The sequence below is a fragment of the Eretmochelys imbricata genome, chromosome 25 (assembly GCF_965152235.1).
Source record: "Eretmochelys imbricata isolate rEreImb1 chromosome 25, rEreImb1.hap1, whole genome shotgun sequence".
Lineage (NCBI taxonomy): Eukaryota > Metazoa > Chordata > Testudines > Cheloniidae > Eretmochelys > Eretmochelys imbricata.
This window is the reverse complement of record NC_135596.1, coordinates 4,783,569-4,796,944: the sequence shown is the minus strand read 5'-3', so window position 1 is coordinate 4,796,944 and position 13,376 is coordinate 4,783,569. Positions and strand designations below refer to the sequence as shown.

General features: G+C 50.8%; 1 protein-coding gene across 1 annotated transcript; it reads right to left on the bottom strand.

Moving 5' to 3' along the window:
• Positions 1-1,508: 1,508 nt before the first annotated feature.
• On the bottom strand, positions 1,509-4,855 carry LOC144280214 (uncharacterized). Its single transcript, XM_077842071.1, has 2 exons — positions 4,694-4,855; positions 1,509-3,035 (listed from the first exon to the last, which is right to left on the bottom strand). Exons 1-2 carry the CDS (start codon positions 4,835-4,837, stop codon positions 1,932-1,934), a joined length of 1,248 nt encoding a protein of 415 aa, XP_077698197.1. The 5' UTR covers positions 4,838-4,855; the 3' UTR covers positions 1,509-1,931.
• Positions 4,856-13,376: the final 8,521 nt, after the last annotated feature.

Sequence of the window (13,376 nt, the reverse complement as noted above, 5' to 3'; positions counted from 1 at the left end):
CCAGTCAGACTCCTGGATTCTTCCACCCTACGTAATGCAATGGCCAGACTTTGCTAACCACATCCCCAATAGCGTGCACTTCAGTAACTCTGCCAGAGGTTAGGGGTCTATTTCAGGAGTGGGTGGGTGAGGTTCTGTGGCTTGCAATGTGCTGGAGTCAGACTAGATGATCATGATGGTTCTTTCTGACTTTAAAGTCTATGAGCAGATAAATATCCGGCCATGTCTTAAAAATCAAAGACTCCAATCCTAGAGGCTTAAGGCTTGGACTCAGTGGGTCTGTCCATGCAGGTAGGGTTAAGCATATGTGTAACTCTTTGCCGGCTCAGGACCATAGATAGGCAGAATGTAGTTACCTACATTGGAATTTGTCTGGATACTCAGGTTAATGCCCCTGCTACATCCACAGCCCTTCAGACACACGGAGAGGCCTCAGATATTGCTAAAGTCCCAAATTCTTGTTTTCAGATTGTTGGAGTAAAACACTAGATTTCCAGAAAACAAGTGAGTTCTGGACAGCAGGCAGAAGCGTGGGAGTATGGAAATGACTGATTCTATCAGTGTGTCCCCAGGAGTGATGATGCTAGGCAGCGTGACTGGCAAAACGGGAGACGGGTGTCAGCAGAAGCAGATGTGTGCGGCTAAACTTAGCCCTGATGCGAATGGGAGTCACTCACAGAAGCCCCAGTTGAATCTGGCCCACGATATTGAGTTTGCTGTTTTTTCCTTCATCACGTGATTTCACCTGGAGGCAGCATCTCTGAAGAGGTTCCACCATGCCAGGCAGATACCTCTGTGGAAAACCACATACCTCTTAAAATGACCCTAGGGCTTTTCTCAACTGCCGCTGTCTCAGCTCCTGTGCTCCTGAAGGGGCCAGTCTGGTGACCCACCGAGCACTGAGACACCACGTGCTCCGCCGACGTTCCTCAGCATTAGCCAGGAACTTCAGCCTCAGGCTGGCAAGGTAGTTCAGCCACCTGAGGGACGTGGAGGTAGTGCTGTCTAGTGGGTAGGGTGCTAGCCTGGGAATCCTTGACTTCTGGATTCTAATGCCAGCTCTGCTGCTGGCCTCAGGCAACTCACTTCCCCTCCCACCTTGGGTGCATCTTGCCTGTTCAGTGAGCTCATCAGGGCAGGGACTGGCATCTCTGGGTCAGGACCTAGCACAATGGGGCCCTGTCCTCAGCTGGGGCATCCAGATGCTATTGTGATTCAGACCATAGTACCTATTCCATCCTTTGGCCTTTCTGCTGATGTGTTTCAAGAGCACCCATGACCACAGCATCTAGGCGCTTGCTGCTGAGGCTGCCCACGCAGGGGACACGTTGCCAACAGTAACAGTAGCACTGGGTGAAGGTCACCTGTCTCCTGAACTGAGATCCACCCATCCGTTCCCACAGGCCACTGAGAGCTCATCAGCTGGTAACTGTCATTGGCTGCCAGCCTGCAGCCTAAACTGGCTTCATACCAGTGACCAAGGCGTGACAGGCTTCGTGTCCCTTTTCCAATCACCCTGAGCTACTGAGCCCGATCTATTCTTAAAGAAAGTAAAAAAATATGCACCCCTCTTTTGGTCCAAACCTAGACCCCCTGTTTTATTTACATCTCACAAACCATGTCACAAGATCATCTAAACCCTGGCAGATTACAAAGGCATGAAATCCATCCCCTTGCCCGACAGCACCAAGGTAAAGACTGCTTTCGCACAACACGGCCGACCTCCTCTGGACGGGAACTGGTGGCTGAGCTGGGGAGGGCTGGCTCCTTACCAATCCCCCAAGCCGCCTTCATTCCACAGAAAAGGCTTTGCAGTATGGGACAGCGCACAGTCCCCATTCAGTGGCCTTTGATTGCTGGAGCAATGTTAGGTGTACTAGAGTTACTGAAAGTTTGAGAGCTGGAAAGCATGCGGCATTGCTTTGTAGCAATCAGCCTTCTCCGCAGCTTTCAAAGTATTTGCACATCAGCTCTCGCACTTCCTCGGCATTGCTGTCGTCCATGGACATGGGCGCAGGCTGGCAGGGCTTTGAGAACTCAGCGGGTTCTATCACCTCCAGCCATTCATCATTGAAGGGGCTGTCATGGGCCTCGCACACGTTGTGCAGGGTGCAACAGGCGAGTATGACCGTGGGCAGCAGGTCCAGGCTGCAGTCGTCGCATTTCAGGAGGAACTGCCACCGGGCCTTGAGGCGTAGGAAGGCATTCTCGATCACGCTGTGAGCTCGCTTCAGGCGATAGTTGAACTGGAGCTGCTGTGGTGTGAGGGTGCCGTCTTCTGGGTAAGGCTTGAGGATCCAATCCCGCAGCGGGTAAGAGGCGTCTCCCAACAGGACGTATTTTTGTGCCCTCCCCATGAAATGTTTCGGGGGGGTTGGGAAGAGGTGGCCCTCCCTGGCTAACACCCACAAGCTGGAGTTTTCCAGAACTGTGTTGTTCTCCATGCTGCCAGGGAAGCCGGCGCAGATGTCCCAGAACTGACCCAGCCCATCCACCGTCACCTGTGTGAGGACAGAATGCCAGCCCTGGCTGTTGCAGTAGTCGGCACCGAGGTGCGCAGGGGCGTGGATGGGGACATGGAGGCTGTCCAAGGCACCGATGCAGTGTGGGAATCCCCAGCGGGCACTGAAGATCCGCACCATGTTCTCCAGCTCCTGCTCACTGGGCAGCCGGAGGTAGAGCGGCTTCAGCAGCAGCACAATGGCATAGCTGACCTCCTTGACACAGTTCTGCACTGTGGAGGGACCCACCCCAAAGAGGGGGCTGATTATCTGGTACTCTACGTTGGTGGCCAGGTGCCAAATGGCCACAGCTACCCGCTGCTCCAGAGGCAGGGTACTCGGGTGGGACAGCTTGGGTCGCAGCTGGTTGCAGACATAGAAGAAGGTCTCCTTGGACATTCGGAATTTCTCCAGCCAGTCCCGTGGCTGGAAGTCTTTCAGGACCACCCGCTCCCACCAGTCAGCATTCCGGAAGCTGGGCCATGCGCGGGGGTGGAAGTAACAGCTGGATCTCCTCCGGCGGGCAATCAGCAGCTGAAATTTGACAGTTCCAGGCATGAGGCAGCATTTCCTTCCAGACACGTATACTGCAATGTCACAATACTCAGCACTGTTACAGCACTGCATCTACAACCACCCAACGTGCTGCACAATCAATTAATCATCTCAGCATCCCTGGGTATTGGGTCAGCACCATCCCCACTGGACACAGGGGGAAAACTGACACAAAAAGGTGTTAAGTGACTTGCCCAAGGCCACCCAGTTAGTCACTGAGTTCGCTTTGGAGCTCAGTCATCCCTGGCACACAGCCCAGCCCCCTGTATCAGGCTGTCTACATGAAAGCCAAGCTAATACTGAATGGAATGAGTGTCTGGCCTAGTGGGTAGTGCACTGGTCTAGGACTCAGGACACCTAAGTTCTATTCCTGGGTCTACCACTGACCTGCTGGGTGACTTTGAGCAAGTCATTTTGCCTATAGGTGCCTCAGTTTCCCCACCTGTAAAATGAAGACAATGATACTGACCTCCTTTGTAAAGCACTTTGAGATCAATGGCCAAGAAGTGCTAGATAAGAGTGAGATATTATTACAGCCCTATACCAGCCTTCACTCACCGAGTGTCAAAAGCCTACAAGATATTACACATACTATGCCTCTCTCTCTTTCTATGTAACTCCCTTAGCCCGCTCCTCCCTTAGCCCAGCCACCTTTGGGATGCACCACAGACGCTGTTTGCCAGCACGCAGCAATAATGCACACATGCGAGGCCAGGCTGTGAAACACAACACTGCAGCCAACTGAGAGCACGGAGGGAGTTCTAGGCTGGCAGAATGTCATCGCTACAGCTGGGTGATGCTTGGAATTTCTCTGCTGCAGAAAATTGGAAAACATTTCATTCCGAATGGGGATGAAAAGTCAACGTGTCCCAGAAAACAAACTTTCGGGGGCCCCATTTCGGGTCAATTGCAATGTTCCAATTTCAACTTTTCCCCACATTTTTTACATTTTATTTTTGTTTTGACACTCAGGTTGAATCATTATTGTTAAATTGGATTGTAAAACAAAACAATCGCTGGTGACTGGTATTGTAGTGGGGCTGGTTTGCTCATCGACGGCGACCGGCATTAGACCTGGCCATTCCAACTGAGATCTGGTTTGGTCATTAGTATAAGACGAACAAAGCCCTGAAGCTGTGAGGAGACAGAAAGTGGTAGAAAGTCTTTATGCAGCCCCATGGTCCTGGCCCAGTTTATGAATGGGAATTAATGGAGAATTAGCAGAATGGAACAATAAAGGGGCTTGATTTTGTCTCCGGCGGTTGGTCCCCCCAGCCCAAGTTTTCTAGATGGGGGGTGGGGGTTAAAAGTCTTAAATTATTACCCCAGCCCCCCGATTTTCCTCCATGCTCCTTGTGCCCCCTCTGCTCCCCCATTTCCTTTCTCATTTCTCTGCACTCCGCCGCCCACTTCCAACCCCCAACCCTTGTACCCCCCCCGGCCTGTTCTCCTGCCGCCCCTGGGTCTTCACTAGTCCCCGCCAGCGCGATCGGTCCGTAACTCAGCGCGACCCCCGCCGCCCAGGCCAGGCGCTCCACACCCGCGTTCCCTTTGCTGCCCTGCGGCCCCTGGGGCCCTGCCCGCGGCGCGCTCCGGGCCCGGACACCCCGTCCCCGTCCCCCCGCCAGGGCGTTTACCGTCATCAGTCTCTTCTGCCTCTGCGTGTAGTACTGCCGAAGCCAGGCTGCCCTCTGCGGCTCGTCCCCGCGGCCGGCCATCTCCCGCGGGGGGCCGGCCGCGCCGTGCACCACCAGGTGCAGCAGCAGCCGCGACTCCCGCATTTTCAAACCCGGAGCCCGGCCCCCGCAGGAAGTGAACTGGCGGAGCAGCGCCTGGGGTCCCCGCAGGGCCCGGGAGCACAAAGGCGCGGGCAGGGGAAGGTGTCTTGCACGCGGAGCTCCATCTGCTGGTTCCCAGCCATCCAGCCGCCGCCCGGGGGATCCGGGCCCCAGAACGGCTGCTAGGGCCCCAGGAAGTCAAGGGACGCGGGTCAAAGTCTCCCATTCAAACCCCAGCAAGGACTTTCCTTGCCTGTGTCCCTGGTCGGTTTCCCTTTCTGGTTTTCAGACACTAACCCTCTGCGGCAATCTTTGGCTTGCAAAGGCTGGCTTTTTTCCCCATATACATACAAGCGTTTCGCCTGATGCTGGTTGGTAACTCTGTATTTACAAAACCCGAACGGAGGCTTGAGCTCCCTGACTGCTCCCATTTTAACATGGAGGCGATTCGTATTTAAAAATCCAAGGGCTGGAGAGATGGACTTGGCAAGGCCTCTCCCAGCACAGAAGCGACAGGGCTCAGTTGTAAAGAACACCAGGGGTTGGCTATGGAGCAGCTAGACGCAGACAGACCCTGTGGTTCTCACTGACTCTCTAGCTTCCAAATGGACTCATACAGCCGCTGCTACTTACAGGCATTAGGCAGGATTTATCTAAATCCTGGCCTGAACACAGGATCAATGGAATGGACGGCTGACAACACTATGGTCTCAGCCTTAGGCAGCACTCCTGCAAAGATTTATGCATGTGCTTAATTTTAAGCATGCTAGTAATCCTGACAGCCATGCCAGTTGCCTGCAATATCCTTGGGGAGATCTCACTGTACTGAGTATATGTACCATGGATGGCCAGAGACAGTACGCAATTTCATGGGGAAGGGTGACCACAGCCTTCCAGGAACTAAGAACAGTGAGCGTGGCGGGGGGTTGATTAGACAAATTCATTCAAGTTGTAACACCTCCAGAGAGGCTGCATGGACTGATCCAAACTGGATTCTCCAGAGACGAACAGACAAAGAAAGGACTTTTGGCCTGAGTTTAAACTGACTGTGTTGGTGAGTATCTGAGTGTTTGTTGTGAGGACAGTGCGACCGTGTGCTGCGTGGTGGGCGCTGTCCGAGGTTCTCTGCTCGGTGACCCCATCCGGTTCCCTCCATCTGACCCTTTGATTGAGGGGAAGAGCGAGAGACCCCAGCCCCAGCCGTTGCTGCTGAGGATGCCATCATCACTGTCACCTAGGAGGGGTCCTATAACACGTGGGTGTAATCCCCCCCCACCCCAAACCGCCCACCCCGCAGCCGTGCCCATCTTGTCGGGCACTCTCAGGAGAGGAATAATCGGTGACACTGGGTGTGGCACTAGGTAACTCGAGGGGGTGGAAGACCACGAGTGTCGAGGAAGCCCCCCCGCTCTAGGCCACCAGGTAACTCAGGAGGGTGGAAGACCACGAGTGTCGAGGAAGCCCCCCCGCTCTGGGCCCAGGCTAGCCTGAACACTTCTCCCTCCTGAAGGCTGCTGTGTCATACCTTCTGTTTGCTTTTGTTTTGTTGCATAGTTTTGCTTTATCCTCTTTGGTGATTCTTTGTAAGTGTTACACAAATAAAATTCTTTTCTGCCTTAAAAAAAAAAAAATTCTTTCCTAAAAAAAGACTGTGTGCTGCGTGCTTGATTGGTTGTTTGAAAAGGGCGGGAACTGGGTGTGCTTTGTTCCAGGTGAGCCTTAAGTGGGCCTGACTGCATAAAAAGCCAGTCAGTTGCAAACCAGCTGAGAAGCGAACAAAAGGAGTTTGTCTGGGGAGAGCCCACTGAGGCTTACATCTTGCCAGATTCTCTGAGTAATTATTACAACTCCTGAGGAAGCTTGTAGAAGGAAGGTAATATGGATGGGGGGTGTTCAGCTGTTGTGACATGCACTGGATGTGCTATGTTTGTCTTTCTTCCACAGGACAGATGCGACTTTGTCTGTACAAAGTGCAAGCTGGTCTCCATACTGGAAGAGAAGGTTCAAGGTCTGGAGCAACAGGTATCGACCCTGCGTTGCATAAGAGAAACTGAAGATTTTCTGGACGGATGTCAGGATAGGCTTCTACGGGCACAAGGTTCTGAAGATTCAGAGCAGGCTGCGCAGCGGGGACAGGAGGACGGTGAAGAAATTTGGCAGCATGTGACCTCCAGAAGAAGGGGGAACGTCCATGTACCAGCAACGCAGATACAGGTAAGTAACCGTTTTCATGTTCTCTCCACAGGTACTAATGCGGAGAGTGGACCAGATGATATGTCTGAGGGAAGGGAGCAGAAGGAGACTCCGCTGATTGGAAGGCATGAGATGCACTGTCCTAAGGTTGGGAGTAGGAGGCGGGTGGTGGTGGTCGGGGACTCTCTCCTCAGGGGGACTGAGTCATCTATCTGCCGCCCCGATCGGGAAAACCGAGAAGTCTGCTGCTTGCCAGGAGCTAAGATTCACGATGTGACAGAGAGACTGCCGAGACTCATCAAGCCCTCGGATCGCTACCCCTTCCTGCTTCTTCACGTGGGCACCAATGATACTGCCAAGAATGACCTTGAGCGGATCACTGTGGACTACGTGGCTCTGGGAAGAAGGATAAAGGAGTTTCAGGTGCAAGTGGTGTTCTCATCCATCCTCTCCATGGAAGGAAAAGGCCTGGGTAGAGACCGTCGAATCGTGGAAGTCAACAAATGGCTACGCAGGTGGTGTTGGAGAGAAGGCTTTGGATTCTTTGACAATGGGATGGTGTTCCAAGAAGGAGTGTTAGGCAGAGACGGGCTCCACCTAACGAAGAGAGGGAAGAGCATCTTCTCAAGCAGGCTGGCTAATCTAGTGAGGAGGGCTTTAAACTAGGTTCACCAGGGGAAGGAGACCAAAGCCCTGAGGTAAGTGGGGAAGTGGGATACCGGGAGGAGGCACGAGCAGGAGCACGTGAGAGGGGAGGGCTCCTGCCTCATACTGAGAAAGAGGGGCGATCAGCAGGTTACCTCAAGTGCCTATATACAAATGCAAGAAGCCTGGGAAACAAGCAGGGAGAACTGGAAGTCCTGGCACAGTCAAGGAATTATGATGTGATTGGAATAACAGAGACTTGGTGGGATAACTCGCATGTCTGGAGTACTGTCATGGATGGATATAAGCTGTTCAGGAAGGGCAGAAAAGGTGGGGGAGTTGCACTGTATGTAAGGGAGCAGTATGACTGCTCAGAGCTCCGGTATGAAACTGCAGAAAAACCTGAGAGTCTCTGGATTAAGTTTAGAAGTGTGAGCAACAAGGGTGATGTCGTGGTGGGAGTCTACTATAGACCACCAGACCAGGGGGATGAGGTGGACGAGGCTTTCTTCCGGCAACTCGCAGAAGTTACTAGATCGCAGGCCCTGGTTCTCATGGGAGACTTCAATCACCCTGATATCTGCTGGGAGAGCAATACAGCGGTGCACAGACAATGCAGCAAGGTTTTGGAAAATGTAGGGGACAATTTCCTGGTGCAAGTGCTGGAGGAACCAACTAGGGGCAGAGCTCTTCTTGACCTGCTGCTCACAAACCGGGAAGAATTAGTAGGGGAAGCAAAAGTGGATGAGAACCTGGGAGGCATTGACCATGAGATGGTCGAGTTCAGGATTCTAACACAAGGAAGAAAGGAGAGAAGCTGAATACAGACCCTGGACTTCAGAAAAGCAGACTTTGACTCCCTCAGGGCAGGATCCCCTGGGAGAATAACATGAGGGGGAAAGGAGTCCAGGAGAGCTGGCTGTATTTTAAAGAATCCTTATTGAGGTTACAGGGACAAACCATCCCAATGTGTAGAAAGAATAGTAAATATGGCAGGCGACCAGCTTGGCTCCACAGTGAAATCCTTGCTGATCTTGAACACAAAAAAGAAGCTTAACGGAAGTGGAAGATTGGACAAATGACCAGGGATGAGTATAAAAATATTGCTCGGGCTTGCAGGAGTAAAATCAGGAAGGCCAAATCACACCTGGAGTTGCAGCTAGCAAGAGATGTTAAGAGTAACAAGAAGGGTTTCTTCAGGTATGTTAGCAACAAGAAGAAAGTCAAGGAAAGTGTGGGCCCCTTACTGAATGAGGGAGGCAACCTAGTGACAGAGGATGTGGAAAAAGCTAATGTACTCAATGCTTTTTTTGCCTCTGTCTTCGTGAACAAGGTCAGCTCCCAGACTACTGCACTGGGCAGCACAGCATGGGGAGGAGGTGACCTCTATGGAGAAAGAAGTGGTTCGGGACTATTTAGAAAAGCTGGACGAGCACAAGTCCATGGGGCTGGATGCGCAGCATCCGAGAGTGCTAAAGGAGTTGGCGGATGTGATTGCAGAGCCACTGGCCATTATCTTTGAAAACTCATGGAGATTGGGGGAGGTCCCAGATGACTGGAAAAATGTAATGTAAATGTAATGTAGTGCCCATCTTTAAAAAAGGGAAGAAGGAGGATCCGGGGAACTACAGGCCAGTCAGCCTCACCTCAGTCCCTGGAAAAATCATGCAGCAGGTCCTCAAGGAATCAATTCTGAAGCACTTAGAGGAGAGGAAAGTGATCAGGAACAGTCAGCGTGGATTCACCAAGGGCAAGTCATGCCTGACTAATCTAATTGCCTTCTATGACGAGATAACTGGCTCTGTGGATGAAGGGAAAGCAGTGGACGTGTTCCTTGACTTTAGCAAAGCTTTTGACATGGTCTCCCACAGTATTCTTGTCAGCAAGTTAAAGAAGTATGGGCTGGATGAATGGACTATAAGGTGGATAGAAAGCTGGCTAGATTGTCGGAGCCATTGATCACTACCCATTGAGCCCATGTCTATTTGGCAGCCGGTATCAAGTGGAGTGCCCCAGGGGTCGGTCCTGGGGCCGGTTTTGTTCAATATCTTCATAAATGATCTGGAGGATGGTGTGGATTGCACCCTCAGTAAGTTTGCAGATGACAGTAAACTGGGAGGAGTGGTAGATATGCTGGAGGGTAGGGATAGGATACAGAGGGACCTAGACAAATTGGAGGATTGGGCCAAAAGAAATCTGATGAGGTTCAACAAGGACAAGTGCAGAGTCCTGCACTTAGGATGGAAGAATCCCATGCACCGCTACAGACTAGGGACCGAATGGCTCGGCAGCAGTTCTGCAGAAAAGGACCTAGGGGTTACAGTGGATGAGAAGCTGGATATGAGTCAACAGTGTGCCCTTGTTGCCAAGGCCAATGGCATTTTGGGATGTATAAGTAGGGGCATTGCCAGCAGATCGAGGGACGTGATCGTTCCCCTCTATTCAACATTGGTGAGGCCTCATCTGGAGTACTGTGTCCAGTTTTGGGCCCCACAGTACAAGAAGGATGTGGAAAAATTGGAGAGAGTCCAGCGGAAGGCAACAAAAATGATTAGGGGACTGGAACACATGACTTATGAGGAGAGGCTGAGGGAACTGGGGATGTTTAGTCTTCAGAAGAGAAGAATGAGGGGGGATTTGATAGCTGCTTTTAACTACCTGAAAGGGGGTTCCAAAGAGGATGGCTCTAGACTATTCTCAGTGACAGCAGATGACACAACAAGGAGTAATGGTCTCAAGTTGCAGTGGGAGAGATTTAGGTTGGATATTAGGGGAAAAACTTTTTCACTAGGAGGGTGGTGAAACACTGGAATGCGTTACCTAGGGAGGTGGTGGAATCTCCTTCCCTAGAAGTTTTTAAGGTCAGGCTTGACAAAGCCGTGGCTGGGATGATTTAGTCAGGGATCGGTCCTGCTTTGAGCAGGGGCTTGGACTAGATACCTCCTGAGGTCCTTTCCAACTCTGATATTCTATGATTCTATGACTCAGGACCTTCTGAGCAAGGGGGCCCCAATCCTTCCCGGAAAGAGTTGGAAGAACTTGGTGATGTCTGGGAAACTTATTAGCAGGTTTGGGGTTCTTCTATTGTTTTAATATGTTTTCTTTGTAATGCTTTCACCTTAAGACTAAATGTGCTTGCTTAGAAAGGGCTGAGTAGACCTTAGAACCGTGGGCAATTACAACTGTTCACAGACTCTGAGGAGAAAGCAAAGTGCAGACTGCCTGCTTAAGCAGTGTGGCTTGCTGGGGAACTCACAGTGTATGCAGGGAACTGTGCAGCCTGGAAAAACCCAGGTCAGGAGAGAGAGGCAGTTTTCTGCCCAAGAGAGATGATGGCTGACAAGCCAGGAGCCTAGAGTGGGTGCCCTTACTGGACCATGGATCGGGAATACAAGTGCAGTTGCCCTGAACTGTGACGATCCCATTAAATCAGCGGGTCTGTTCTGAACTTCATGGGTCTACTTGTGTGCTTAAAGTTAATAACAAGAGTCTTGACAGGATTGGGGCTTCAGCTACCTGTCTTGAATATTTCTGTTTTACTTCACAGCTGCAGAACCAGCATCTGGATAAACTGTGAAATGCTAAAAACTGGTCATTGACTGAATCTTGATTAATGTGTTTAATTTGCAGCACAGCCTGAGAGAATTGTGAAGGATACTATGTAAAAGAGAACATGGCCCAATACCATGTTTTTCATTATTATTAGTTTGGATGATGAACTTTTCCCCCCCAGCCAATTCTGAATTCTAACAAATGAACAAAATCCAGTGTCTTGGAAGCGCGTATTGCGGGATGACCAGAAGAGCAAGTTCCAGTTCCAATTTTTTCCCCAGCGCAAAGTATAATATAATGCAGTGCCCATGGACATAGTATCCTTCCCAAGTGCCTCAGGGTATGTTGTAAACTACACATACTTTTATCATGGCTTTCATCTTCCAGGGGGTTTACAAAGGTTAAAGCAAAACAGTCAATGTTTTAAAAATGTGAGTAAAAGTAGTTTCTGGTCTCATCCCTCCCAACGTGTGGGGTTTTGACATATTTTCCTCCCCCCTCTGCTTCATGTTTTTCTCTCCCCAGCTGCTTTGTGAAAACCCCATGCAAATAAAAGGAGAATCTGACAAAGGCCCCAATTCTGCACTCGGATCCCCAATGTGCTTACGCAGAACCCTGCTCATTTCAGCAGGACTTCTCCCACGTTTGAGAATGTCTGTCCGGTGCACCTGAGGCTCCTGCCCAATCAGTGGAAGTCGGGGCTTCCCTTACCACCTACTCCTACAAGGGACTGGGCTGGGCCAGGCAAAGAGGAGGAAGGAAGGGCTGTCTGATTTTTTGATCTCCAGTCGTGCCCTTGCTGCTAAGCTCATTCACCTTTGTTTTCAGCTGGCTTCAGGGTGCCTAGGCAGCCAAATGGGCCCTGCAGTGCTGCCCAGGATAGAGGGAGATGAGAACACACTGCAACTGGAACTTGGATCCTGATTTCCCTCCACCCCATCAACCAGAACTCAGATAGTGATCCCTCTCCCTCTCCTGACCTGAACACAGAATGCACACCCTAAATCTCCTCCTGATCTGCACCAAGAATTCAGATACTAATTCCCCTTTGGCCTGCACCCAGAACTTGGATTTTGATTCCTCCCAGCCTGCTTGCAGATCCTCCCCTGAAACGTACATGCAGAACCCAGATCCAAATTACCTCCCACCTCATGACCTGCACAGAACTCAGACCCTAATCCCCTCTCTGAATTTGGATACCAACCCTCCCCCCTTCTCTCTCTAATGCACCCAGAATCTGAGAAAGAGTATGGTTGAGTGTGATAGCATCAGATCATGCAGCTATATGTATTAGGGACTGGACAGCTTGGTGGTTCTAAGTCACATGAATTATTTTAAATGAAGAAACATAGTTTTCTCTGATTTGTTAATCAGCAAGGCTGAGGCATTGGCTGGCTTTTGGGTCTTGAGTAGGGATTTGAATTTGAGTAACTGCTAGAGATTGGGTGTCAGTCCTTTATTAAATATGGAAACCATATTGGTTCCGTTTATTGATCAGAGCCATAAGCACTCAAGCAAAACCAAAATGATTTCCAACGCATCTTCTGTAGTCAGTGTTATGCTGGCATATGGCAGAGACTATTGGCTAACAACAGCTACTCTGCTATAAAAGAATGTAGGTGTTACAGATATATATTGTTTGTGCATATAAAATATTTCACCTCTTTTCACCCACATACATTTACCAAACCCAGGCAGAGCCATCTTGACACAACAGGCACTGGCTATTTTGATCCTGAATTTCATCACCTGGCTCACAGCTGGGGACTGTGAGGAATCCTGGCTGAGCTCAGCCCTGGTATTGGTATTGTGCACTGACTCCTGCTGGAAGAGGCTGATACTTGAGGAGCTGAGAGCTTCCACTACAGTCACTACTCTTCTACCCCCCCTTTTAGCACCCACTGCTAACAATGTCTGCAAACCAGAGCCGTGAGTTCCCACACAGGTAGCACTTTTACCGCATTCCCTATGTGGCCACCTGCAGAAAAAGGATAATGGTCCAGTAGCTGTCCCTCACTGCCTTCATGCCAACTCCATCCCCATACAGTGCCTCTTGATGGGGGAGGCAGAGACAAGTAATTGTGAGCTTCTCTAGCTGCCACCCTGTTCTGGGATTGGATCAGCAGCCTCTGCTGGCTACAGAATGTATGAC